The sequence below is a fragment of the Leuresthes tenuis genome, unplaced genomic scaffold, assembly GCF_036924035.1.
Source record: "Leuresthes tenuis unplaced genomic scaffold, fLeuTen1.0.hap1 SCAF_12, whole genome shotgun sequence".
Lineage (NCBI taxonomy): Eukaryota > Metazoa > Chordata > Actinopteri > Atheriniformes > Atherinopsidae > Leuresthes > Leuresthes tenuis.
The window spans coordinates 31,846,767-31,874,447 of NW_027325366.1; the positions used below are offsets into that span (position 1 = coordinate 31,846,767).

At 45.7% G+C, this 27,681-nt stretch overlaps 4 protein-coding genes and 1 non-coding gene across 5 annotated transcripts; 3 read left to right on the forward strand and 2 right to left on the reverse strand.

The window, feature by feature from the left end:
• The first annotated feature begins 124 nt into the window (after positions 1 to 124).
• On the forward strand, positions 125 to 4,032 carry dbr1 (debranching RNA lariats 1). The gene is made up of 9 exons (XM_072397504.1): positions 125 to 260; positions 913 to 1,127; positions 1,208 to 1,332; positions 1,411 to 1,491; positions 1,566 to 1,651; positions 1,739 to 1,963; positions 2,087 to 2,164; positions 2,242 to 2,387; positions 3,009 to 4,032. The coding sequence occupies exons 2-9, from the start codon at positions 931 to 933 to the stop codon at positions 3,748 to 3,750; spliced, it is 1,680 nt and encodes a 559-aa protein (XP_072253605.1). The 5' UTR covers positions 125 to 260; positions 913 to 930; the 3' UTR covers positions 3,751 to 4,032.
• Positions 4,033 to 5,339: 1,307 nt separating this feature from the next.
• Positions 5,340 to 14,616, reverse strand: rab5b (RAB5B, member RAS oncogene family). Its single transcript, XM_072397505.1, has 6 exons — positions 14,522 to 14,616; positions 11,273 to 11,563; positions 11,036 to 11,187; positions 10,648 to 10,770; positions 8,022 to 8,115; positions 5,340 to 6,956 (listed from the first exon to the last, which is right to left on the reverse strand). The coding sequence occupies exons 2-6, from the start codon at positions 11,436 to 11,438 to the stop codon at positions 6,841 to 6,843; spliced, it is 651 nt and encodes a 216-aa protein (XP_072253606.1). The 5' UTR covers positions 11,439 to 11,563; positions 14,522 to 14,616; the 3' UTR covers positions 5,340 to 6,840.
• Positions 14,617 to 15,992: 1,376 nt separating this feature from the next.
• On the forward strand, positions 15,993 to 24,991 carry lcmt2 (leucine carboxyl methyltransferase 2). The gene is made up of 14 exons (XM_072397573.1): positions 15,993 to 16,190; positions 16,601 to 16,725; positions 16,836 to 16,917; positions 17,014 to 17,194; positions 17,286 to 17,442; positions 19,076 to 19,265; positions 21,413 to 21,520; positions 21,601 to 21,688; positions 21,772 to 21,990; positions 22,093 to 22,338; positions 22,818 to 22,915; positions 23,485 to 23,672; positions 23,752 to 23,887; positions 24,281 to 24,991. Exons 1-14 carry the CDS (start codon positions 16,143 to 16,145, stop codon positions 24,443 to 24,445), a joined length of 2,031 nt encoding a protein of 676 aa, XP_072253674.1. The 5' UTR covers positions 15,993 to 16,142; the 3' UTR covers positions 24,446 to 24,991.
• Positions 20,266 to 20,347, forward strand: trnas-cga (transfer RNA serine (anticodon CGA)). Its single transcript has one exon. It is a non-coding gene; the product is annotated as a tRNA-Ser (tRNA).
• Positions 24,992 to 25,553: 562 nt separating the features above from the next.
• On the reverse strand, positions 25,554 to 27,098 carry crygs2 (crystallin, gamma S2). The gene is given in 3 exon segments (XM_072397649.1): positions 25,554 to 25,919; positions 26,381 to 26,623; positions 26,720 to 27,098. Coding segments are annotated over 3 exon segments (765 nt in total). The 5' UTR covers positions 26,876 to 27,098.
• Positions 27,099 to 27,681: the final 583 nt, after the last annotated feature.

Sequence of the window (27,681 nt, forward strand, 5' to 3'; positions counted from 1 at the left end):
GCTTCTTTGTTAACAAGCAATATTTAACAACACGTAAATTAGAAAAATAAATAGTCCGCACATTGTGGAATCTGCGGCCGGTTATCAAAAACAGCTTGCCGTAGTACTGCGCATGCGTTGTCAGTAGCAGAAACGAGGTGGGAAAATTCGTTCTATCGTTTGCTAGACGTGTAACATAAACATGTTTTTTCGAACAAATTTGAAACTTTATGGATAATAAACTAGGACAAATAAACTTTTTAGTTAAACATTGATTCCCGGTAAGTACTGAATGCGTTGGTTAATTTTGCCCCACTGTTTGCTGTCTGTTCAATTCGTCTTAACGGCTGTTTAACTGCGCTGCCTAGCTAGCTGTCGCATGTTGTGTATCATTAACTATCACTCTTCTTTTGCTTGTAAACCGTGCTTGCATGATATTACGCGTACAAAGTAAGATTGGTTGCAGTATTATTACAAAGGCTTTGTTCGCCAAATAGCAGCAGGTAAAATATTGGCTCTGATTACAACATTAGACAAACGGAGGTGGTGTCCAGGTGAGCTACTCAGTAAAATTAAGGCTTTTGTTTATTCAGGGCATCTTTTTGTGAAACCGAAACTCGATAGTCTAACATAAATACCAACAGATTAAACAAAAAAACGTGTTTTTACTAGTATTTTGATCAATTAACGTCCTTTGCCTTCTTCTCTCATGTTCCAGCTGTAGACATTTACATGTTAAACCTACTGAGTAGGACTCAAACTGGATATTTATCTAAATTAGTTGGACTTAAAGTTATTTTTTAAAACATCAGAAAACTCACACATTACATACATGTTCAGTTTGGTCATTTGGATGGATTTTGTTCCAAATGTTTAGTCTTTCTCATCGTATTGAAGCTTAACTGTTGTGATTTTCTTTTTCCAAATTTGCAGATCGCCTGTTTGTGCAGCATGAAGATCGCAGTTGAAGGCTGTTGCCATGGGGAGCTGGACAAGATCTACGAGACGATCGACTATCTGGAGAAGAAGCAGGGGGTTAAAGTGGACCTGCTGCTCTGCTGTGGAGACTTCCAGGCGGTCCGAAATGAGGGGGACATGAAGTGCATGGCGGTGCCAGCCAAGTACAGGATGATGCAGACCTTTTACAAGTCAGTTCCTTGTTGTTCTTTGTTCAATGTTCAAGAATATCAGAGCATGTCAAACTTTGACATTACTGTCTGTGTTGCAGATACTACTCTGGAGAGAAGAAGGCTCCAGTTTTGACCATCTTCATCGGAGGGAACCACGAGGCTTCCAACCACATGCAGGAGCTGCCGTATGGAGGCTGGGTGGCACCCAACATTTATTATCTTGGTGAGAACCAGCAGATTGCACCTGAGCCAACCCACCTGTCTGCCGCACCACACACTTGACTTTACTGTATGTCTCCAGGTTATGCTGGCGTTGTTCGCTACAAAGGGATTAGAATCGGAGGCTTATCTGGAATCTTTAAATCACACGACTACAGAAAGGGTATTTTTTTCTGTTTTTTAATTGTTTTTTAACATTGAAAGTTACACTCGTGCTCACTAAGAGTGTTCTTCAAGGTCACCATGAATTCCCTCCATACAACCCCGAAACCCTTCGAAGCGTTTACCACATCAGAAACATCGAGGTTTTTAGACTAAAACAGGTGAATATCAGCTCTTTTTTCACTCTGCTTCCACATATTGCTGATACACCGCATTGAGTTGATCGATAAAGTGTTGTTTCCTCAAAGATCCAGATGCCTATGGACATTTTCATGAGCCACGACTGGCCTCGTGGGATCTATTACTACGGAAACACCATGGAATTGTTGCGCAAGAAGAAGTTTCTGCGTCAGGAAGTGGAGTCGAACACTCTGGGAAGTCCTCCTGCAGAGGAGCTCCTGGCTCACCTCCAGCCCAGCTACTGGTTCTCTGCTCATCTTCATGTGAAGTTCGCTGCCATGATGCAGCATCCGGTGAGAGCGACGGCTGCACAGCTGCTAGCTTGAGCGTTAGCTGCTGGTTCCTTTTATTTTATTGTGTTTAAAAGCCTGAATTCCACATATTTCTGACCTAATACTGAGTTCTCCTGTCTTCAGCCTAAAGGTAACGCTGCCCCGCGTGTTACCAAGTTCCTGTCTCTGGATAAATGTCTGCCCTACAGAGAGTTCCTGCAGGTGAGGGAAAACGTGCACAAACCTCAGTCTGAACTCTGGGGTACGGTTTAACCGTTAATTATCCTCGTGTGTTTCAGATTGTGGATGTTCCAGACAGACCCAGTTCATCTGAGAGCCTGGAGTACGATCCAGAGTGGCTCGCTATTCTGAAGGCCACCAGCAGTCTGCAGAGGACCAGCCCTCATCCCTGGAATCCCCCGGAGAACAACGGCTTGCATGAACGGTACACAGATATTCAGGGCTTGTGTAATCTCTGTCAACACAAACCTTCAACAGAACCTGTGGGCACGCAGGGTTTCTGGTCAACAGAACTTAAACAGAACTTGTTAGACCTGCCATTTTCACACGGGAGCGACACACAACAAGCAGCCGCTCCACTTAGCTTGTGCTAACTTTTCTTCCCCTTCATGAGTGCCCCCCCCCCAAGCAAAAAGTCAGGATCAGTTCCTTCCATCGTCAGAATATCTGACCCGGTTTCTCTTTAGGTGTAACTCTGCAGGTTTAAAGAAGAAATCCTCAGCCAATGATGGCTTATTTTTCTATTAAGAAGGTTAAAAACCTGATTCTGTTGGCTGAGAATGAGAAGTATTAAGAGCTTAATCAGTTTTAAACTGTAAATAACTAATTTAAAGATGTGATTTCTTGTGACCTGTTTAAAATGTGGAGTTAATATGAGGAACATTTTCAGAAAAATACTGAATATTAATGACATAAAAGGGAAATTTGAGCACAAATGTCCTTTAGAAGCTTAACTTGAATGGTTTTAAAAGCTTGTTGTGAATCTGATTCCACACGATGAACTGAAACAGAAACAGTTTTAACGTGGCCTGTCTGTAACCGTCAGGTGGGACTTCAGCGCTTCAGAGGCAGCCATGATGCAGGTGGTGGAGGACCTCAGCGGCGAGCTCAACATTCCAGACAACTTCAGCCGGACGGTAGCGTCCTACGACCCCAACAATCCCCAGCCACGCTCCACGCCGAGCTACAGCACCAACCCTCAAACGACTGAGCTCTGCGCCAAGTTGGGCCTCGCAGACATCTACGCCCAGGCTGGGCAGGGCAGGGACGAGCTGCGCCGGCTGCAGAGCGGCGCCGGCGGCGAGGAGGACGACGGCGAAGATGGAAGCGTGGGAAGTGCAGACGAGCCCAGCGAGTGCCACACCGATACGTCGGGATTGTCCAGTTCTTTCAACCCAGATGAGATCACGCTAGAGGATGAGTGGGAGGAGGTGGAGGAAGGCGAGCCAATAGCAGCGCAGAAGGCCGAAGACGCTGAAATCCACACGCCGAGCGGAATGGTTCTGCCGGAGCCCAAAGTGAACGTCTCACCCGCTCATCTGCCGCACCGAATGAACCTGCCGCCTCCCTGCCACTCTACCCCAAGACCTACCCTACCCTCCCACCTCGCTCAGTCCGACGCCGCAGAGGAAGGACAGTGTGGCGAGGACGATCCCGCAGCCGCACGCATCCTGAAACGCAGCAGCAACGAGGGCGCCGGCAGCAGAGGCCCCACCCCCAGAATCAAACGCAGGAACCAGGTCATCTACACAGCGGCCGAAGACGAGGACTGTGAGGGGTCAGGATGAAGGCTCAGAGGGACACTTCTCCGCCGCTTTATAGTCCCGAGTAAAACTTTTCATTTATTTATCGATTGCTGGCCGACTTGAATGCAGCTGCTCCCAAAAGCTGTTTTAGGCAGAGAAATGTCTGCACAACCAAGGGCCACAGCTACGACCATTCTTTGTTAAATGTCATTTTTATATATTTTAATCAGTCGAAGAAAATTTTAGAAAACAGATTTGGGTTATTTTTTGTAATTTCAAGTTTAATAGCAATGATTAAAGGGGGCAAAAAGATGAAAATATCCTTTTTTTTTTGTTTTTAAATGACGTAACGACACGATTCTACTAAGAAAAGCGGCTCTCTTTTGAAAAGCTTTCACATGAAATCCTGGCTCTGGATCGGCACCAGAGGTCAAACCCTCCAAAGTCCGGTCATTCACATCCATCCTCAAATATTTAAATATTTCCTGCTAACAAACGAACAAGAAATACAAGCGATTCTCCCCAAAATGTAATAATGCTTCCTCTGAAGAAGCTCCAATCACACGCTGATGATAAAGCGAGTTGTGGTTGGATGTTCACACGTTTAGTTTAGTTCAGTTCTCAGACCTGTCCTTCTCCAGAGGAATTGTTTCATTTTGCATTCACATGAGTCGGGGGCCTCGACAGGGACTGATGTGACGCCGCCGTCTGCGACAGACGTGTTACTTTAGCGCCACTCAGCAACAGAACAGAACCCGGGAAAAGTAAGGAGAGAAGGAAACAACAGCACCAAGAAGCTAACATGGAGAGGAGGAGGCCACCGTGTTCATGGTCTGCATGGCGGTGATATTAATCATGGACGATTACATCAGGCGTCTAAGATGGAGGCTGGAAGAGCTCACAGCGAGAGTCAGGAGACGGAGAATCCAGCAGCGGGCGATACTTCTTCCTTTCATGGAGGAAAGAAGGAGAGCAGAGCGCCGCAGAGAAAGGAGACGAAGTTTAACTTATTAAACAGGCGCCGGTTGGGTCCGTGTCGTATGAGGAAACATTTCAGATAAGGGGCGGAGCTACAGCCACCAAACACCTACGTCATGTTCCTGTGGAGCCCAGAAAAGAGCCTGAAGGAGCTAAAATAGTTCCTGAACCGAGGGCCGCGGTCTTTAGTTCCTGAACCGAGGGCCGCGGTCTTTAGTTCCTGAACCGAGGGCCGCGGTCTTTAGTTCCTGAACCGAGGGCCGCTCTTTAGTTCCTGAACCGAGGGCCGCGGTCCCTGGTTGCTGAACCGAGGGCCGCGGTCCCAGGTTCCTGAATGTCTGAATGCACGAAAAAAACGTCCCTATTCCTGAGAAGGTTCTAGGAACTGCAGAAGGTTCCCACAGTGGGAATGCGCCTATTGACCCAGAGGTAGCCACAGGGAAAAGTGAGCATCTTATGTGTTCAAACAGTTAAAAAAGCTTCGGTTGTTTCGGTCCCGGTCGGCCAGACAGGAGCCAACGAGCTGAAAGGCGGCGTATCTCCACCAGGACAGATTTCGGTCAGTAAATCGGTTCCTGGTCTGTGCTCCAACACTCAGACAGAGACAGTATTTCATTTAAACAACTGCATGTAAACATAGCGACTGTAGAATGAACTTGTTATTGAGTTTATTGAACATAATGAGCCGTTCAGGTCGTGTATTTTCAGCTTTCACTCGTACACTAATTGGAAAATGATCTGAATTCTCTTTTCTTTTCTTTTTTTAATACATGGTTTTGATGCCGAGAATAAAGCAGAACAAAAGATTCCTCTGGACACGAACACTTATTCAAATCAAACAGATTTATAACGTTGATTAGAGTCCTTTGAGCGATCGAAGTGTGCTCTGCTGAAATCCTCAAACACTTCCAGTAAAATTAAGACAACACAGAACATATAACAGTGTATTCGACAGATCTCTTTACATCCATAAAACACGGTGCAGCCCAATGATGAGGCCAGTGCCAAGCTGTTGGTTTATGGTACAAGCCAATGTGGGGGGGGGGGCAGTTTTCCTGCTTTTTGTCTACGAAGCACACGCTGAAACAAAGCCCCGAAGATGGAAAACAGAAAACTGGGAGTAGGCACTTCTGTTTTTGTGTTTTCATCCATTCTTTAGCCATTCTCCTCGGCCAGCTTCCAGCATGGTGGGAGGACTCATGAATCCAGAAAACCTTCTAGGATCAGGGATGAGGGATTGGCAGATATGCTCCTACAGGGCCTGTAATCTGGGGACAGAATGAAGCCATCGACTCAGATGCTAAAGGCAGGATTCTTCTTTGGGTTCCCCATCACAGACGTTTTATAAAGCCAAGCTAACTGTTTCCTGCTTGTTAAATAATGTTAATTCTACGCTGCTGTCGTACAACTCGCCTTCTGTCCCATCAGCACTCATTCATGAGGACAAACGAGTCTGCTGGACCCGATTCATTTCTGAGGAACACAAAGACGAAGTGAGTCGATAAATCTGCTGAGTTTAAATATTTCTACCCGGAGGCCTCGGAGCATCGCAGCCAGAAGTCTAAACACTGGACTAAATATACACGAACAAACTGACACGTGGGTTTTTTTCTGTCCTGGAAACATCGAGCATCACAGAAGGGTTACGGGTCATTCCAGGGGTGCAACATGTGGCGTTATTCACAGCGTGGTTTGATCGATTCAGGACGAGGCAAAGCGAGCAGTAGCAAGCTATGATGAGAAGGAGGAAGCAGCCTGTGAGCGGCTCCAGCCCCTTCTGTCCATTCGCCAGCGTGTGCTGTTCAGTTTGTGCCTTTTTCTCACTGCAACAGGTCTGGGAGCGAAACTGAAATCTCACAATTAGTGCTAAATACTACAACAGGCTCGCCGCTGTCTTCCTCGTTCTTTATTTTCCTCCTCGCTCTCAGTCTTTGTCATTTCCAAAAGCAGTCAGTCGCGCCTCTGTCCACCGCCTTCATCTCTCCTTTGGATCTCTGTCTGCTGGGACGGGACGATGGATGCAGGGAACGGGGTGGGTGGACGCCGTGGCTTCCCCACATCGGGCTCACCGCTTTAAACTGGTTCAAGGAGACGAGATGATTGAGGGACTGTGTTGGTGTGGATGGTGGAAGGCGGGGGGGGGGTTGTGGAGGTCTAGTTCCCGCCGCAGCAGGCTCGGGTCGAGTGAGCATCCGGGTCCTGGAGGTTGACGCCCCGATGCCGCGCTGCATGTGTTGGGTTCTGGGTGTCTGTTTTTGGCATCTTTTTTGCTGTAACAGAAGAAAAGATGTTTCAGACCTAAATACTTCCAACAAACTCCACTTTACATCCACAGCCACCCCTCATGTCTTTATATTTCGCTTCCAAGCAGCCCAGCGTTTTTGGAATCTCTTAAAGTGGCCTTAAGGAACAGTTCTCCAGGCTTTCTGAAGGTCTTTCATAGTTATTTGTTAGTTCAGTCCTTGTACCTGAACATTTTCAGAGGAATTTTTCTTTGTTCAGCCGCTTAACTCTGACCTTTGAACCATTCAGGCAGAAAAAAGGCTCCTAACTCAAGGGATGAACCAGTGTTGTGTCGACACAGAACAGACAACTTAGCAAAGAAGCCATTTTAAACTGGATCTTTAGGCACTTTGTCACAAAGACACATCATTTGTTCCCATTTCTTTAGCTGCATCTATGAAAAACAGCAAAGAAAACACAGTTTGACAGACAGAAAATAGGATTTCTGCAGCAACAAGGTGATTCCCAAAGAGCTATTAGCTGAAAACTTGGCATATCTCAGCATGGTGTGCAGTGTGTCCTTAAAACATTTGAGGAAACTGGACAAGTGGAGGACAAAAGAAGAAGAGTCAGGCCTAAAAAACTATCTACAGCAGATGAACAGGATCTGAAAGTGATGTCCTTAAGAAAGAGGAAAAAATCCAGCTGTGACCTGACAGGACCTGAGAGATGCATCTGGACCTTCAGCTGATCCATCTACTGTTGGCCCAAGCCTCATCAGAAATGGTCTCCATGGAAGGGTGGCTGTCAAGAAGCCGTTCTTAAGGAAGGGAAACAGGGAGAAAAGGCTGAGCTGTGCCAAATGACACAAGAAGTGGACTGAAAATCAGTGGCAACAGGTCTTATGGAGGGATGAATCCTCCCCAGAGCCCGGACCTCAACATTATTGAAGCAGTGTGGGATCATCTGACAGAGAACGGAACAAAAGGCAGCCCACATCCAAAGAAGAGCTTTGGGATGTCCTTCAAGAAGCCTGGAGAACTATTCCTGAAGAAATGAGGGGTGGCTCAGAATCTGAGAATAAGCTAAAAGTGATAAATGTAAAATCTCACCAATAGCCAGGAAGAGCTCGTTCACATTCATGGCCGTCTTGGCAGATGTCTCCATAAACAGCAGGCCGGTGTCTTCAGCGTATGTCTGGGCTTCCTGCACCACACAGCACACAAAGATGGAGTCAGTCATTAAAAACAATCATAAAAGAAGTGTTTCTACTCTACAGAGAGGTCACTGACAGAAGAACAAGCCTCACAGATACGGTTTATATTCAGGATTTTCCAGCAGAACTGACTGAATGTAACACAGCTACAGGGTAACTGACACACAATCACCTGAAGAAGAAACTGGAATGGAGGTCATGGTGTCCAACAGAGAAAGCTTTCCTGTTTTCACCTTTAGGACACTTTATGTGTCACCTGACCCCCCCAAAAACATCTTTATTCCATCTACAGATAAACAATAAGACATTTTCCTGTTGGTTTTACAGCAGAATAAACTCCCACACTGTGTCTAAATCGCAAAAATTATTACTCAGCTTTTGACGTTCCAGTTCTAAACCAAGCAAACTGTGTCTGTTAATAACAAGCCATCTGACACAGGAAGTGGCTGTAAGTGTCCTAGTAAATGCAGCAGGAAGACAAAGTCCCGTCACCTCATTCAAACGTACAATCCAAGGATTATTAGCAGTCTGCAGGAATATCTTCACATGGAGACGCCTCGATAAGAGCAGAAGTGCACAAATAAACCTGAAAACGCACCAAATGTCAGTCTGTAAACGTCAAATCGTGCCATCAATTGTAGATTGTAGCATCTGGAAGGAAGATTTAGAGCCGATGTGTTATAAAAACGCCTTTCTTAACAAATCAGAGATGCTAATCAGTGTTTTTTGCAGGAGTTTGTTCTGCGGGCTTGGATCTGGTTCCGGTGTTTTTATTCCAATCGCACCGTTAATCCGATTAAATGTGGTGAATGTTAACATCGCCGTGACGACGGCCTCCTTTGCTCTTACACAGCCGGCTCTCTGGCACGCCGGTGGACAACTGCCTCACTTGGAACACGTAGACATTTTTTCCCAGTGATTCAGCACACTGTGTCAGGGAGGGAGATGTTTCTCATGCCGCTTCAGATCTGTTTCCACAGCCGGTCGTTGCCAACACAACTCCAGCTACAGACCTTTGATCTGTGGGGAGAGTTGTGTCCTTCAGGCACCTCCAGCTGCAGCTTTCTGCAGCCTCGGCAGAATCCCATTCACCGGCCCAGCTATGCTCCAGTTTCGGGGAGCCTGAGGCCAGTTTCCTGCTGGGAATGTGGCGTGCATGAGCGTATCCCCTCTACTTTTCTGTCTTTACTTCTATTTCCAAACGCAGCGAAGCCTCCGATCACGACCACGAACACACAGTTTTTGTTACTAAGAGTGGAACAGTGAAGCTATAATAAAGTCTGGTAATAAAGCCCCGAAATGAAGCAGAAATCATTCATTATCATCATCCAGACATGTTGCCTGTACTCTGAACTAGCTTGAATTGTTGGTTTGAGGTGAATATGATGACTAATTCACGTTTTTACAGCTTGATGCTTAACGTTCACACAAAAAAACAGGCACTAGCTTGTGTTGTGAGTCCAGGCTGCTTCAGGAAGGAGGTCGTTTCCATCCACAAAACTGCAGCTCAGGGGACGGTTTGTATTCTTCTACCTGAAAGTTCAGCAGCCTCAGAAACTATAAAACCAGCAGTCAGAGCCGGCAAAGTCTCCTATCCCAGCACTTACCTTGTACTTCCCTCCCCCCTCTATCTCTGCACTTTATCTTTCTGCACTTCCTTCTATGCCTGCACCCTATCTCTACTCTGTCCCCTCTGACAGAGTCGGACTCCTGGGTTCCTTCTATGTAGCTTATTGTTAGCTTTTTATTTAGCTGTTATATCTTGATTTGTAAGTCGCTTTGGATAAAAGCGTCTGATAAATACAGAAACAGAAACTCTATGCTTGACCGAATAGTTCATAACACATTTTTCTGCAGTTATTTCAGTTTTACTCTGACTTTAAGGTCAATATTGAGAATCCTGGCACCCAAAAGAAAATCCTCGGTGCAAGTAGGACCCGAAAATTAGCCAAAATTCTACAAGAAAAGGTCACATTTTGTCTAAAAATGGATTTGTCAACCAACATTTCACAATGATGTGGTTGATGATGCGCCTTTATGACAACATCTGCACTTAAATTAACCAAATAACAGCTAAAACGTGAATAATAAAGTCTTTCTGCACTTCCTTCTATGCCTGCACCCTATCTCTACTCTGTCCCCTCTGACAGAGTCGGACTCCTGGGTTCCTTCTATGTAGCTTATTGTTAGCTTTTTATAAAGCTGTTATATCTTCATTTGTAAGTCGCTTTGGATAAAATCGTCTGATAAATACAGAAACAGAAAGTCACCGAGCCCCTGACCTGCACCTGCAGGAGTGCATGAGCTGCACTGCTGCCACATGATTGGCTGATTTATTGTAAAAACTTGAGCTGGGTTTCTTCTTCATCTGTCAGCCACAGCTTTACAGGAACTCCCCCAGCACCGAAACCCAGCCTTTCCACAGCATCCCCTCTGCCAGAGCTAGTGATTCATTCCTAACACACAGAAAATGTCACGTCCAATCGTTTGTGACTTGGATCAGACGAGCAGCGGTGCGTTACCTCGTACTCCACCAGCCTCTTCTCAGCCAGGTCAGCCTTGTTTCCAGCCAGTGCGATAACGATGTTGGGGCTGGCCTGTCTCTGCAGCTCCTTCACCCAGGCCTTGGCTCTCTCAAAGGTCTCCTGCAGAGTTCAGAGGTAAGCATTTATCCTCGGATACTAATCTTAATTCCAGCCATGTGAGGTTTTATTTACCTCATTTTGAAACCTGGTGAGAACCAGGTGACTTTTATTATGTCCTGAAACATAAAACCTTTTATTGACTCTAAATAAACTGAGAATTTCACTTATTAAACAGTAACTGAGCTGAATTATCCCTGAGTGTCAGCAGCAGGGATAATCAAACACCTTTTTGTGTTAGCGGTTAGCGGTTAGCGTCTCCACGTACCGGCTTGGTGATGTCAAAGACAACGATGGCAGCCTGAGCTCCACGGTAGTACATGGGAGCCAGGCTGTGGTATCGCTCCTGTCCTGCAGTGTCCCAGATCTCAAACTTCACCGTGGTATCATCCAGACACACCGACTGAGCCAGGAAGGCAGCTGGACACACACAGGAGAAAATCACAGGTCATCAGGCTTTCTCAGAGCCGACCAGCAGCTCCTGATCAGCATGGCGGCGCCTCACCTCCGATGGTCGTCTCCTGGAACTCATCGAACTGTCCCTTGACGAAGCGCAGCACCAGGCTGGACTTGCCCACAGCCATGTCCCCCAGCAGCACCAGCTTGAACTGGCAGATCTTGGTCTGTGGTAGCGTGCCGTTGGAGCGGCCGTCGCTCCCTCTGGAGCTCATACCGACCTGTGAGGGGGCAGCAGGGGGCTGGGCTTCCTCCCTGGGTATCAGTCTCTCACGTTGCCTCCCAAACAGACCGTGGTCGGGTCTCGCCGACGATGTCTTCACCTCTTCTTCTTTGGTTTCTGTGGAGAACGGAAAGGTTTTGTTGAGGTGCCAAAGACAAAGAAAAGCTTTTTTTCAGGAAAGATTTTCTTTTCTTTTTCTTTCTTTTTCTTTTCCAAAGTAAAAACCAAAAAGTCCCAAACAGATCCAGCAGCTTCAGCAGCAGTGAGTGTAAAACTAAGTGAACCCCTGATCCAGCAGCTTCAGCAGCAGTGAGAGTAAAACTAAGTGAACCCCTGATCCAGCAGCTTGCAGCAGCAGCTTCAGCAGCAGTGAGTGTAAAACTAAGTGAACCCCTGATCCAGCAGCTTCAGCAGCAGTGAGAGTAAAACTAAGTGAACCCCTGATCCAGCAGCTTCAGCAGCAGTGAGTGTAAAACTAAGTGAACCCCTGATCCAGCAGCTTCAGCAGTGAGTGTAAAACTAAGTGAACCCCTGATCCAGCAGCTTCAGCAGCAGTGAGCTGCAGTGATGGTTTCCTGTGGGACGTTATCAGTCTCTCTCATGGTTCTGGAGGAATCTCGGCCCTCTTCTGTCCAGCGCTGCTTCAGCTCATTGAGGTTTGCAGCATTGGTTTCTGCACAGCTCTCTTAAGGTCCCACCACAGCATTTCAGTCAGGCTGAGGTCTGGACTCTGACTGGACCATTGCAACACCTTGATTCTTCTCTTTTTCCCACATTCTGCTGTAGATCTGCTGCTGTGTTTGGGATCTTTGTCCTGTTGATGAGCCAGTTTCAGCCCAGCTTTAGCTGTGGGACAGATGGCCTCACATCTGACTCTAGAATACTTTGGTATCCAGAGGAGTTCATGGTGGACTCAATGACTGCAAGGTGCCCAGGTCCTGTGGCTGCAGAACCAGCCCAGATCATCAGCCCTCCACCACCGTGCTTGACAGCTGGTATGAGGTGTTTGTGCTGATATGCTGTGTTTGGTTTCCTCCAAACGTGCTGCTGTGCATTAGGACCAAACATCTCCACTTTGCTCTGGTCTGTCCAAAGGACATTGTTCCAGAAGTCTTGAGCTTTGTTCAGATGCAGCTTTGCAAACCTAAGCTGTGCTGCCATGTTCTTTTTAGAGAGAAGAGGCTTTCTCCTGCAGCCCTTCCAAACAAGCCATCCTTGTTCAGTCTTTTTCTAACTGTCCTGTCATGACCTTTAACCTTTAACATGCTAACTGAGGCCTGTAGAGTCTGAGATGTAGCTCTGGGCTTTTTCACCTTGGGGTGACCTTTAACCTTTAGCATGCTAACTGAGGCCTGGAGAGTCTGAGATGTAGCTCTGGGCTTCTTCACCTTGGGGTGAACTTGCTGGGACGTCCACTCCTGGGAAGATTGACAGCTGTCCTGAATGTTTTCCACTTGTGAATAATCTTTCTCTCTGTAGAATGATGGACTCCAGATAGTTTGGAAATGGCCTTATAACCTTTAGTCTCAGTTTTTGTTCAATAAATAACGACACCATGTAATATGTCATGTGCTGTTGTTGATCTGTATCGACCTAACTTTAAGACCTTCTGAGGTCCTGATGATTTTTTTGGCTGCATGAACTGCAGATGGAGAAGCTCTGACTCAGCAAAACACTTAATGCTCTACTACATTTATGCTAAACAGAGTTTATCGTGACACGATCTGGACACAAGTGCTCTGTCAGATAGTTGGATCGACTGTTTGATGAGTGAATGAACACATTTTAAGCTTTATTTTCTGTAAAGTGGTGCAGCTCAGAGTCTGTTTAATATGAGGCAGCAACCTTCCGTCTAAATGTCACATTAATGCTTAGTTTTTTATTCTTCTTAATAACTTGGTGCTTCCACTGTGAAGTTTATAATCTGAAGATCCTTTCATGTCTTCATCTCCCAGCAGGGAAAGCTGAAGATGAGCAGAAAGAGGGAGGAAGATGATTGTAAAATACTAATTAAATTCATAAAAAGAAAAGGGTGGCCGTCGACTGGGACTGACAAAGACGGATGATTCTGCTGCAAATCATCTGAATTTCAGTCCAGAAACAAAGAGTTGTCTTCTTTTATCTGTGAATACGGTCAATCTTAAGGTTAAAATGTGTCTAATTCATGCTATTAATTGAAAAAACAGCAACAAGATGTAACTGACACCTTAATCAATTACAAATTATTCCAGTTTCAGAGCTAAAGCGGCTTCATTTGGACACTTTGCATGAAATACAAGGCGAGATAATAGAAGAAGCTTCCAAACTGAGTGGTACAGGTTCTGGGAACATTTCTCAACATGACATAACAAATTCAGCTTTAAGCTATCTTTAAAAATGTGAAACCTTCAATTTCCTTTGCCTTATACACAGATTTCTTTAGTTCTTTCTCTTCCACTGCATCCAAAAAAAGATCCAAAGATGAGAGTTTTATTAGAATGGGTCTCGTAGTGTATCTTTAGTTAAAGATTATAGTTTCTCATGGAGGAATGGGGGATATTCAGAGAAAATTGATCTGTTACTTAGTCATCCATTAACTGTGAAAGTCCCCTGTGTTCCCATGTTAACTCAGTCAACAGAGGTCTGATTCAGAGCATCCATGAAGTCGACAGATTGGATTTTACACGGAGGGTGGACACCTGACATGCAGCCAGAGTAACCGCCTCGCTTTCCGACGCGTCCCGGCCATGAATGTGGGGAAATAACGGCCCATTCCGGCTGCCAAAGTGGAGTTTGCGGGATGCTGCGCCTCTAATTCCCGTCTCCCACCTCACCGGCACGACGCGCACCCTCCATCAGTCCCCGGCTTCATTACTGCAGCACAGGAACCGTCTGAAACACCACCCAACCCTCAGCGGTGAACCTTATCACATCATTAGCGCTTATCTTGCGTTGTGTGCTAACGGGACGCCGCTCGGTTCGGACGAAACGACCCGAATCTGAGCTCAATAGTTCGACGCCCAGCTCAGCACGCCGACCCAGTCCGTTCAGCCGGACAACATGTTCAAAATGAGACCAAAACAAGCCTATATTTACCGTTTATTCTGCCGTTTCAGCGGCGCAGGTACCACAGGCTTCACTGTTGACAATTTAGCTATCAGCTGGTAGGAGAGAATAACGCTTCCTGTAAAGACGCGCATGCGCACTGAGTGTCGCATTGTCAACGCTGAGAAAAGGGCAAAACAACAATCGCATTCTCCTTTTGTTTTATTGACCATGATTCAATCAGTTTGCACATTCCCGGCGAGAAAACGCTGACTCTGTCGTGCACATAACACAAGCATGGGCATATATTACAAAATACATCTGAAAATACTGAATACAAAGAGAAATAATTAGAATCAAACACGCAGGTAACCTTCAGCATTCGTCAAAGGTTCCTGTTGGTTTATTAAATCATTAACAAACAATAAAAGAACACACCCGATGGTGTGCTGATGAAACCTTTAGACAAGGTCTGATTAACGATCATGGGATATTCTTCAGTGAATGTTTTCAAAAGGTTCATCCTGTGTTTTATTATTCTTTTAACGATTTAATAATTTACCAGAAGAGAACATTTTGTTTCTGTGTGGAGTTTGCATGTCTCCGGGTACTCCGGCTTCCTCCCACTGTCCAAAAACATGCAAGTTAGGTTAATTGGTGACTCTAAAATTGACCCTAGGAGTGAGTGTAAGTGTGGATGGTTGTTTGGCCCTGTGTGGCCCAGTGGTCCCAGCCTCCTGCCTAATGACAGCTGGGAGAGGCCCCAGAAAATGGATGGATGGACATTCAGTGAAGGTTTCCAGTAGGTTATTACACATTTAAAACCTTTGAGACAACCTCTTGGGAGTGTTCTTCCTAAATGCTTTTGGTAAGCCCTGGAAAACGTTCCATGGACGTTCCTGGAAAGTTATTATTCCTTTAGAACCTTGACACAACTGAAAGGAAACCTTCCACAAAGGTTTTATTGGGGCACATCCTGAAAACCATCACTCAAATCTGTGTAATGTTCTTTGGAGGTTCATAAAAAGCTCCTGAGATCCCTCCCAAAGGTTCCCCAGGGGAAAAAAACATATGTCTAATCTCCAGTGAACATTATGTGAAGGTTCAGAGAAAGGGTATGTTATTATATTCCTTATAAACTTTAAGCTTTGAGAAACCTTCGTCAAATGTTCAATAGAATATGATTATTTTTCTCTCAAAATCTTGGTAAAGGAATAGAAAGGAATAGAAGGAATAGAAAGCACAGGTAAATATCAGAAGAATTTTGCACAAAGGTTCCCGTTATGTTATGTATCAAAAACAGGACTACTTAAGATTATATCCTTTTTTTTAAATGAAACTGGGGGTGGAAAGTAAGGCCAGTCAATGGCAGTAAAAACCAATCTGATAATACAATTTATTTAAAACCGTGTTGAGCTAAAAACGAGCCTTTTTAAATGAAGTTTTGAATGGCATGTTTTAATTCAGGCGTTGACTCCTCCAGCCAGCAGGGGGCGCCCAATAGCATCAGGGAAAGGACCCGGAAGTGTTTAACCACTTGAAGGATGTTTGAATTATTTTGAACAGTGGACTGCCTGGAAAACCAGAAACTCTAATGGAAACACTTATTTAAGAGATTGTACAACCTGTGGAGGAGTTTTCCTGCAGAGTGATATGACGAACCACTGACATTATGCCAACGACAAACAAAAAGAAGCAGAAGAAGAGCAGCGACACGGCGGTAAGTTTAGCTTCTGCAACAAAAACACAAGGAGCAGAAGACTATTTCTACTATATTTGACTTTCCTATTCTGCTTTACCACATTTACCAGGGGGAATGTTTTATTTTAAACCCATTTAAAGTTATTTAAGTGCAAAAACGTTTTAAATTATTCCGCTTCTATCTAAAAATATATAACTGGTAGCATAATACAATCTGATATGTTGTCATATAGTCTGTTAATATACAGTTTAACTCATATTTCCTATCAGTAGAGAAAGTAGTGTGATTTTTTTAAACTTAAAAACAGGTCGCATCTGTTAGATAAAAGTTGGATGTTGATGAAACTAAATGCTAAGAGGATGTGTTGGATCATAAGAAATCCTCTCACGCTTACACTGTTACTTTGGTTCTTCTTCATTCCTCGACAGGTTCAGGGTACTAACGACAGCAGTGTGGTGAGCAAAGTGTCGGCTGCATCGCGGGGCTACTTCAGGGACGCCTTCCTCCAACACTTTGTGTGCAAAGTGGCCAGAAGAGCGCCACTCATCAACAGGTCAGTGGGCTTCTGAATCCTCTCACAGCTGGAGCATCACTTCATCATCACTTCACTGACTGTGCACAGGACAGTTTTAAAGATAACAACTGTTTCTCTGCATGTTTTAGGGGTTATTATGTGCGCTGGAGAGCTGTGGACCACTGTGTGAGGAGATTCCTTCACATCACTCAGAAATGCCCTAAAAGACAGGCAGGTTAACAACACATTGTCCAGCACTGCTTTGTATGGATTAATGCTTCTTCTTTCTGTCATTCTGGGTAATTTTCTGTCCCTTCCATGTTGCAGATTCTGTCTTTGGGTGCAGGATTCGACTCTCTGTACTTTCGCCTGCATGCAGACGGAGCTCTGGACAGGGCTGTTGTGTTTGAGCTGGATTTTCCTGATGTCACGCGGCGTAAAGCTGCTCTGATTGGCTCCAATATAACGCTGATGGGGATGTTAGACTCCTGTTCACCCCCTCCTGCAGGTGTGCCATGTTGGTTCTTCTGTGTAGCTCAGAAAAATGCATTTATTCACATGAATACTGTTGGATTTTCTGATCTGCTGCGTGTCTCCAGGCCCTGTTTGCATCTCCAGCAGTCAGTATCGCCTGTTAGGGCTGGATGTTAGAGAGGAGTCCCAGGTGGAGGATGCTCTGGGTGCAGCTGGGCTGGACTGGACTGCCCCCACCCTAATCCTCTCTGAAGTGGTGCTCACCTACATGGAAACACAACGGTACAGCTCGCACCATTCATCTGGAAACTGTGAGCTAGGCCTCAGATAACATGCACACAGACAGGGTTCAGCTTCTCCACATAGCTTCCACACGATCTCTTTATTCAGAAAACTCTCTGAGGTTTACATAAAAGAGAGTAGATTTAATTTGAGATTTAATTTTTTCTGTGAAAACAGATTTCTGAAACATGTTTCTGTGCTGGTTTGGATGCTGAGCTGCTGGAAGCACTTCTGCTGGTAACTCTGGTAGCTTTTCAACATCTGTTATGATGCGTAACCACGGCAACGGGGAGGTTGTCAGCCTGTCGGAGCAGCGAGCTGAGCTTTACATAAAAGAGAGTAGATTTCATTTCTTTGCAACTACTTTGAGCTTTTTTCTGTGAAAACACACATTTCTGAAACATGTTTCTGTGCTGGTTATGATGCGTAACCATGGCAACGGGAAGGTTGTCAGCCTGTCGGAGCAGCGAGCTGAGCTTTCCAAAGCCCAAGTGATGCCTTGAATAAGACCCCAAATCAAGATGAGTTAAAGAGGAGACGTTGTGGACGCAGAGCTGGAACAAAATGGAGGAAAAGGAGGAGGAAGTTGAAACCATTTCTTCCTTTAATCATCAGGGGAAATGTGAGCTCTCCGGTGGATAAAATGGACGAGCTTTGGACTCCTGCTGAGGACACAACAGGACTATCAGGAAGACGGTGTAGTCGTGGACATGTGACTGAGAACATGTTCTGCGTTATGTGTGTGACATCATCAGCTGAGTTGTTGCTAAGCTACAAAAACAACAGTGATTGAACGAGATGTCTGGAAACAGTCTTCACATCCAAGTGAAACTCAGGTGCCCCATGGAGTATTTTATGATCTGTTTAGATGAGTCTGGAAGAGTTCCTTCGTTCTGATTGGTTCTTTTGGTCCAGGTGGCCTTTGAACTGCACTTAAACAACAGATCCTGGAGCAGTTCTTCTTGATAACGTCCATTTTCGGTGATTCTTCTCTGACTTTTAGTCGCACAGGTGGTTGTAAACAAGCTCTTAGTTTCTTTTTTTCTACTGTTTTGCTGTGTCTGAAGGAGAATGAGAGGATCTGTCCCTACAATCCTTTTCGGTTTTTTCAACTCTTTCTTTCTCTCCTTCAGGCTTTCTTTCATGTCCACTTTCCTCCTTTCTTTCTTTCTTTACTTTCACTTTTTTCTGTTTTCTTTCTTTTTCTTTCACTTCTACCTTTTTTACCGTCTTTACCTTTTTTTTTTTCCTTATTTTCTTATTATTTTTATATTTCCTTCATTATTTTCAGTCTTTATTCTACTGTTTTTGTAGCATTTTTCCTTTTTTTACATGTACATTTAATATGTTTATGTTTCTGCATTTAGCAGACGCTTTTATCCAACTTACAATTAGGCAGATAGGGTAAGGGGGTCTTGCCCAAGGACCCCTACTGCAGACAGTACCTTTCATGGAGGGGATTTGAACCCAGATCTTCCACACAAACGGTGGCAATTATACCACTAAACTATCCAGTCAAACTTCCCACATCGCGACCTATTTGAAATGAAGATGCAGTGAATTAATCAGGATCCCGTAGACCCACACAACCCTGCTGTGAGTGTTTAAAGCAGTTTTCTTGTGTGTCCTCCAGGTCTGATGCTGTGATCAGCTGGGCAGCGAAGCTCCTGCCACAGTCTCTGTTCGTGATGTATGAGCAGATCCACCCGCACGATCCTTTCGGTCGCATCATGCAGGAGCATTTTCTGAAGCTGAATTCAACCTTGCATGCCCTGCAACTGTACCCGGACACCTCTGCACAGAGACTCAGGTTCCTGGAGAAGGCCAGTATATGAGCTCACCACACAGAGTTAACTGCTTACTCTTACTCCTCATGTGTAATAAACTGTGTAAACGTGTAAATCTGGGTTCAAATCCCCTGCATCAAAGGTATTACCTCCAGTAGGGGTCCTTAGGCAAGACCCCCTTACCCTACCTGTAAGTGGCTTTGGATAAAAGCGTCTGCTAAATACTTAAACATAACATATAAACACTCTTTTAACCAAATAGTATAGATGATAAAAGTGTTTCTTTCCTTTTTCTGATGTGGTTAAAAAGGAAACACAGCCTTCTCATTCCTTCTGCCAACACTTAAACACTTAAAAAATTCTCACCTGCTGCACTTTTTACAGCCAGTCATCATGCATTAACTCCTTTTCTCAGTCTATTTCACTAACTTATGTCTCTGTTTGGTCTTGATTGACCAGAATAGAAGAGAAAATGAAATAAAACACATTTTATAGACGAACTTCCTGGTTTTATTCTCACCTGCTGCACTTTTTACAGCCAGTCATCATGCATTAACTCCTTTTCTCAGTCTATTTCACTAACCTATGTCTCTGTTTGGTCTTAATTGACCAGAATAGAAGAGAAAACGAAATAAAACACATTTTATAGACGAACTTCCTGGTTTTATTCTCACCTGCTGCACTTTTTACAGCCACACATCAGATGGGATGGTGTGATTCTTACATTTACTTTGACTTTAATGTTTTACAGTCAGTTTGAACACAATATATTTCACGTTTTATCTCATCAGCTTCATTTCATCTGTGAACAAACATTATTTCTACACCTCAGACCTGCAACATCCCATAAACTCAGTGAATCTTTTCCCACTTTGTTTCCTTCTGCCAACACTTAAAGCCGTTCTGACTCTGAGGAAACCAGGTGATGCAGAGTTCCAGCTGTTATTTTGTCCCATTCTTCCTTAAACAGGTCTTAAGGTGTGCAGCAGTGCGGGGGGGGGGGTGGTTGTTGTCCATCATTCTGTAATAGGGATGAGTCACGGTGGCCGAGAGGTTAAGGCGTTGGACTCGAAATCCAATGGGGTTTCCCTGCACAGGTTCGAATCCTGTTCGTGACGATGCTCTTTTAGGCCTCCCACAGCAGTCTGACCCCAGATCAGAAGGTTGTGTGTTCAAATCACATCGGGGTCAATCCTTTGGGGTGACCCTGGCTCAGTTACAGTGGGTCGTCCAATAACCGGAAGGTTGGTGGTTCCATTCCCACTCTCCCCACTGAATTGACAGCTGGAGGGATGGCATCTGTCTGCATCAGAGTGTGACCCTGTGCATGTGACCCTGTGCATGTGTGTTCAACAGGTGTCGACCTGGACGGGTCACATGTGGAGGAGAAGTTTCATGTTAACATTCGTGTGAACAGGACAGTAAAGTAATCTTAATGTTAAAGGTCAGGACTGCAGGCAGCAGTGCGGGGGGGTGGTTGTTTCTCTGCTGGGGACAGGTCAGGACTGCAGGCAGCCGGTCCAGCACCCGTACCTCTTCTTCCTCAGCCAGGCCTTTGGACTGTGGCAGAATGTGGTTTTCCATGGTCTGCTTGAACAATGCTGGGACGTCCCAGGAAAAGATGTGGCCTTGAAGGCAGCATATGTTGCTGTAAAATCTCAGTGAACTTTTCTGCATTAATGCTGCCGTCACAGAAGTGGAAATGAGCTTTGCCCCCTGATCCAACCCCATACCATCACAGAGCCTGGCTGCAGGGACTGGCTGCTGACAGCAGGCTGGATGCTGCTTTTGCTCTTTGCTCCATTTCTTCCAACAAAGATGTGGAATACTGATGGGTCTGACCACAGCACACGTTTCCACCGTGTGACGGTCCATCCCAGACGCCTCCGAGCCCAGAGAAGTGGACGAGGTTAACATCAGGCTTCTTTCCTGTCCATCTCTGACTCCAACTCTCCATCACTGAGAACAAGATCCAGAGATCCATTTCTCCAGAGAACCATGTCTTCAGTTGAAGAAGAGCTGACTTTCCTTCACACTCAGCTGTGAACTTCTCCAAGAATTAATCCCAGTCTTGATTTTTCTCTCTCAGACCACAGCTCACAGATCAGTGCTCTGAGTCCCTCAGAGGAAACTGGCCTTTTACTAACAGTCCAGCGCTGAATGAGCTGTGTGTTCGTCCTCAGGGCTGGGAGCAGTGTGTGTGTCTGGATATGAATGACTTCTACGAGGGGCTGGTCCCTGAGGAGGAAAGAGCCAGAGTGGAGAGCCTGGAGCCGTTTGATGAACATGAGGTTGTTGCATCCTTCGCAGGCTCAAACCTTCTGCTGGTAACTGTGAGCAGAATGATTCTGATGCGTCTGTCTTCTATCAGGAGTGGCACCTGAAGTGTTCCCACTACTTCATCCTCACGGCTTCCCGCGGCGCTTTGCTGGAACAGGCTTTGCTGGCTCCCGCTGCAGGTAGAAAACCGGATTCTGCTTCAAACTGCCTCAAATCTTTCTGACTTTGTGTTGCAGCTGAGCCTGTTTTGCTGTGTCTCCAGAGCCGACCTGCGGCCCACGCCGGAGCGCCGCAGCTCTGAGTGTTCGGGCCGTTTCCGTGTGTTTGGAGGGGCTGGGGATGGCGTCCACCCGGGTGACGCCGGACCAGGTGCTGCTAACCGGAGGCTCCAGCAGAGGGGGCCGGGGCGCCGAGGCCAGAGCCCTCGTCAGGGTCCAGGAGGGCTGGAGGTCCATCGGCGTGGAGCCGTCAGTGGATCTGGGTCAGACGGTTTCTTCTGTTCGCTGCGTTTAGACAGAAAACTAAAGCCGATCGCTTTGTTTGATCCGGAAGCAGCTTGAAATGTGTCCTTCGTTGCTCGCAGGCGTGCGGCTCCACCACTCTGTTACCGCTCTCCCTGAAGGGGGTGTGGTTATCTACGGAGGTCGCTCCTCTCCACTCAGCCCGACCCCAGGCCTTTTCAGAGTGACCTTTGACCCCTGCGGCTCGCCGGCTGCTCCGGGCTCGGAGGGTCGAGGAGCGGCGAAGGTTCGAGTGGAGCAGATGGTCTGTACGGGCGATCCGCCGCCGCCAAGATGGAGGCACACGGCGTCCGTGGTCCGTCACAGAGGTGAAGCCTTCCCGCTTTATTCTTTCATTCTCTCCATTTAGCTTTCTTCAACTCTTTCTTTCTCTCCTTCAGGCTTTCTTTAAAGTCCACTTTCCTCCTTTCTTTCTTTTTCTTTCACTTTTTTCTGTTTTCTTTCTTTTTCTTTAACTTTTTTCTGTTTTCTTTCTTTTTCTTTCACTTCTACCTTTTTTACCGTCTTTACCTTCTTGTTTTCTCTTTTTTTCCTTATTTTCTTATTATTTTTTATCTTTCCTTCATTATTTTCAGTCTTTATTCTACTGTTTTTGTAGCATTTTTCCTTTTTTCAAATCATTTGCTCTTCATATCGTTCTCATCTTCCTATCTTCAACTTTTCCTTTCTCTTTCTCACTCTTTCTTTATCCGACATTTCTTTTTTCCCTTCATCCTCTCTGTTTCTTCTTTTTCACCCTTTCTTTTGCTTGTTTCTTTCCTCTCTTTCCCTCTCTCATCACTTTCAGGCAGAGACTTCCTGTTTGTGTTTGGTGGAAAGAACCAATCAGAACCGGCTCTGGGTGACGGCTGCTTCCTGAGTTTGGACCAGCAGCTCTGGATGAAGGTTTGCTTTGTCTCACAAAAACCTCATAAAAATGAAATAATAAACCTAGATTGGTATTAAATTTGGACACAAACTGTGTTAGTTGGGTGAAATATTTGACTTAAACTATATTTGTAACTATATATAATGTCTGGCCTGCTCATTATATGTGTTTCATGGTTTATTTAGCCTTATACTAATCAGGCAATGTAGAAAATAGACCTGAGCCCACATGAAGCTGTGAAGTGTAGGAGTATCATTATACCAGCCTCACTTCACATTTCTCACCTTTATAACAAGCTTTAAATGAAAGTGAGTTCAGAGTCAGGTGAGTTACATGATGGGGACGTACATCAGGGGCCAGAGAAGAATCTGCAGGGTAAGGGGTGAGAGGACGGTCCGTTTACTGACCGAAACGAACCAGGAAAATGGTGTTGAGCCGTAACAGAGCTAATTTAAAGCCATGAGAGGGTTTTTATTATGTCATTTGAGGAAGAAAGAGTTATTAACTCTGCTGTGGTGGGACACCAAACTTTGTAAAAGAGGATTCAGCTGGCCTGAAGCGCTCTGTGTGGCTGCATTACTCACAGATTCCTGTAGAGGGCGCCGCTCCGGTGGCTCGTCACTCCCACTCAGCGTGTTCGTATCAGGGAGGTGCTCTGGTGTTTGGAGGGCTGAGCGGAGGCGGGCAGCCTCTGGGCGACACGGTGGTGCTGAAGCCGACCGAAGGAGGCTTCTGTTGGGGGAGAATAGACGTGCGGCCGCCTCCTGTTCCCAGGTCAGCTGTTTCTGAGAGCCGCAGTGTGTGAAAGAGGCGGTTTGGAGTGTGAGCTGACCTGACTGTGGCCCTGTTTCAGGTACTCTCACTGCGCCCATGTGGTTGGTGAGAAGCTGGTTGTGGTGGGCGGAGTTTGGACGCACTCGGATGGCGTGCCAGGAGTTGTTGTGATCAACATCCCGACGTGCAGCAGCGTGGAGTTCAGCCTGGACACGGTCAGTCATAAACGATCCAACAGACCATCTGAATCTGACTCTGTGTCCATGTCATGGAAGTTTTCAATCGCTTCCTTCCTAATACCTCTGATGAGCAATGAAATATAGAACCTCAGTCCACACCATTCAGTGGCAATGGTATGAAAAGATACAAACAAAAGGAATATATATAATATTTATACCTGAAGAGGGGGCTTAGGTGTGTAACCACACCTCCAGGGGGGGCAGGATAAAGTCTTGATGATAATTAAGAAACAGGAGGTTAAAACAATTATCTAGTCTGAGTGTTAATTAAGAGGTAAATGGTTTAAAACACTTAGCGTGTCTGGGTGATACAAATGAATGTGGATCGGAGGGTCTGCCAGTCCTGAGACATAAAATTTACATCCACAGACCTCGGTGCCCTGGCCTCTCATGCTCCACTCGTTCTGCTCTGAGCTGGTGGACCCAGAAGAACCGGAGCTGCTCCTGATCGGCGGTGGAGGCAACTGTTTCTCCTTCGGGACTCATATGAACCCTCAGCCTGTCAGCGTGGACCTAAAACCTGCGCTGGGATGAAGTTTCCCCTCATGGTAAACATGCCTCTTACTGAGGGAATGTGGACTTTGGTCTTTGTGTTTCAGCTTAAAATCCAGCATTTAATGGAGCTGATAATCTGATAATAAAGTGACATTTATTCAGCTTTATAGATAAAAAAGGACGTCTTCCCTCACACATGAAGTTCCCAAAAGTTTGGGCACCACTGACCTGGAAGTCAGTCTCCTCAACATGTTGAAGGATCCCAATTCAACTCAAATGTGTCTATAAAGCACATTTAAAACCAGCAAAGTGCTGCATGGAGCATCGCTCAGATAAGAGACGAAAACTAAAACGTATAAGCAGAGACGGTTAAAAGCACCTGATAAAACGTCTTCCTTAAAAAGTGAGAATTAAAACAATATATAGAAGCGTTAAATGCATTTAAGTGACTTTTCTAAGTTACTTTTCTCCCACATTTGTGGACAAACTGGTCATTTTTAATGTACTTTACCTCATTACAGGCTCAACTTCTTTGGAATGTGTTGCAAAAGTACAGAAAAATATATAAGAATGGCTAAATAAACAGGTTTATGTGACATTAAAAGCCACTGAAATTAAATGATGAACTTATTAATAACAAAACAAGTTAATGGAATGTTTTTCTGCTTCAGTTTTTAACTGGATTCTTGTTGTAATGTTGCTGTTTGCTTATGTTGCTGCTCGGTTTCCAGTTTTATTTGGTGTTTTAAAGCAAAAGGAAAGTGAAAAATGTAGGAATTAAATATGGAATTAATAACAGAGAAGTAAATCCGTTGAATAGATCAAAATAAAATGAAGAAATAAATAATTTTCAGGGAATAAATAGATCAATATGGTGTAAAAGAAGCGAAGAAATTAAATATTTTCCAGTTAAATTAACAAATAAATTGAAAACTGAAATAAAATTAAATGAATACGGCTGCATTTTCAGTTCTCTCCCAACTTTGACTGATTTTAGTCTTTTAAAACCTCCCAAATGAAGACAAAGTCTCCGTTTGCAAAGGTAGAAAAGCTTCCTAAAGGATGTCAAACGGCTCGTGTGAGTAACTCAAAGAAAGGTCGGGAATGCTTGCAGGACAGGTTTTATTTTTGAGACCTCAGTTTAAAATCACATCCTAGTCAAAGAGGCTCGTAGCCAACTCCTAAAGCCCCGACGTGTCTCAGAGGAGGTTTTTCCAGCATGTTTTGGATGGAGTTCGAATCATTCCGTGAAGCGCCTGACGGACTGCACCGCCGGACTGACGGCACCCCAGTCCCCAGGCTTGCGGTACTCCCCCTTCTCCAGGAAGTACTGGCGCCCGCGGTAGTTGGGGTTCTCATAGAAAACCCAACAGCCTTCGAAGACCTTGCAGGAGTTGACCTCCCTCAGGCGGAACTTCTCCAGGAGACAAGGACAGTCCTCTGTGGCTTCCACGGCCTGACCGCCGAAGTCGACCTTCTCATACATCTGCATCTTGTACGAGGTCCCACTGGTCTGGAAGGTGAGGGGGAGGGAACAGGGGGAGGGAACAGGGGAGGGATTCAGAGGTTAGTGCAGAGGGTTGGGGAAAAAACGGTGATGGGATGTGTAGGAAAAAAGATAAAGGGGGGGATATGTAGTGAGCTGAGAAGTGCAGCGAACCAAAGTTCAGGCTTTACTGGGACTAACTTATTTTAGCACATAAATAAGCTAAAATACTTAAATGAGACACCATCTTTTCAGGGTTAACTGCCCGTTTTGCACCTTCATGAAGTGCACACAGCAAAACCCAAGCAGCTCGCGCTCACAGCATTGATTTTGTATGCCAGACCCAGGCTGTGGGCCTGCATCGGTCATCGACCGAGCCCCGCGGTCAGCGACAGCATCAACGCCGCTGCCTGACCTCTGATGTCATTCAGCGCACGTGGTGAAACCTAAAAAAAACCCAGCAGGAACCAGGTCACCGGCTGACTTACAAAGTGGATCGTCTTGCAGGAGCTGAGGCGGTCGTTGAGTCCCATCCAGCGCTGGTGCTCCGGATACTCCCCCCTGGTCAGGACGTACTGGTAGCCCATGAAGTTGGGCCTCTCGTACACCACCCAGGCGCCACTCTCCACCCGGATGGAGTTGCAGCGGCTCAGGTAGGTGTGGAAATCCGCGCAGTCGTTGTCGCACTCGTAGCGGCGGCCCTGGAAGTTCTTGTCCTCGTAGAACACGATCTGGGGGAGGAGAAGCGGGAGCTCGTGAGGGGACTCGGTCGGCGCCAGAGCAGCTAAAACACGCCGCAGAAAGCTCCTTCAGCTGTCTCAACTCACCCGACCCATCGTGGCGATAATGTGTGGGGCAGCCTCGGTGGTGCTGAGTGATGGTGGTGGTGGTGGTGGATCCCCTGAGGTCTCGATGTTGCTCCGGCCTCCCAGCCGGTGCCTTTTATAGCCACACTCCCCAACGGGGAACAATCGCTTTGTCATGAAAATTAGATCCAAAAATTGAGTCAGTGATTCTAGTGCTATTCAGTTTTTCCAGAAAAGCGAGGAAGGATTACGGCATAATAGCCGGGCGCCAGTACTCGTCCATTGACCCCCACTTCTCTACTGGCTGGGTCCTCTGCCCACTGTGACACATGCCAGCTCCGCCAGCTCGTCCCACCTGGCGAGGATCCGCCAGCTCAGGCCTCATCTCTGCCCTCTGAAAGGATCCAGATGCAGCAGAAGTCTTTCCTGAAAAGGAAAAGAACTCCTTCAGGCGAAGGCTTGTTTTATTATACCATCCTGATACTTTACTGGAACACGGAGCCGTCAGTTCCTTCAGTTTCACTGAAAACATTTGGGTTCGACATCAGAACATGAGATGAAATCAGCTTTTTACATCTGGATCTGTTACATAACTCAGAGTCAGCGACGTTTGTAACAGAACGGCAGAATTTTGGTGAGTAAAAGTCGGGATTTAAATGGATTAAAATGAATAAAACTAAATATTAACTCACAATAACTGTAACTTTTTCTTCTTTCATTGTTTTTTCTGAGCTTTCAAGCAGTAAAATGCGTCCTCAGCAGGGTTTACATGTGGAAAATTAGATGATTCCTTCCCTGGATGAACTTAAAGATCCCCGGTTGCATCTTTAAGTGGTTTCTGTAGATTTAATGATCCTGTTACAGCTTTATTTAATGAAGCCACATGAGCGCATTTCTTTCTCCACATAGAAAGGAGTCAGCTGAGGTGGTTCATCTGGTTCGGATGCCTCCTGGTTGCCTCTCTTTGGAGGTTTTTCAGGCTC

Coding starts and splice junctions, on each gene's coding strand:
- dbr1 (XM_072397504.1), top strand. CDS start 931: ATGAAGATCGCAGTTGAAGGCTGTTGCCATGGGGAGCTGGACAAGATC. Junction 1,333..1,410: donor ACCCAACATTTATTATCTTG/GTGAGAACCAGC, acceptor GTATGTCTCCAG/GTTATGCTGGCGTTGTTCGC. Junction 2,388..3,008: donor AACAACGGCTTGCATGAACG/GTACACAGATAT, acceptor TGTAACCGTCAG/GTGGGACTTCAGCGCTTCAG.
- rab5b (XM_072397505.1), bottom strand. CDS start 11,438: ATGAGCTCCAGAGGGAGCGACGGCCGCTCCAACGGCACGCTACCACAG. Junction 11,188..11,272: donor CCAGGAGACGACCATCGGAG/GTGAGGCGCCGC, acceptor GTGTGTGTCCAG/CTGCCTTCCTGGCTCAGTCG. Junction 10,771..11,035: donor TCTTTGACATCACCAAGCCG/GTACGTGGAGAC, acceptor TGAACTCTGCAG/GAGACCTTTGAGAGAGCCAA.
- lcmt2 (XM_072397573.1), top strand. CDS start 16,143: ATGCCAACGACAAACAAAAAGAAGCAGAAGAAGAGCAGCGACACGGCG. Junction 17,195..17,285: donor CTGTTCACCCCCTCCTGCAG/GTGTGCCATGTT, acceptor GCGTGTCTCCAG/GCCCTGTTTGCATCTCCAGC. Junction 21,521..21,600: donor AGCCGTTTGATGAACATGAG/GTTGTTGCATCC, acceptor GTCTTCTATCAG/GAGTGGCACCTGAAGTGTTC.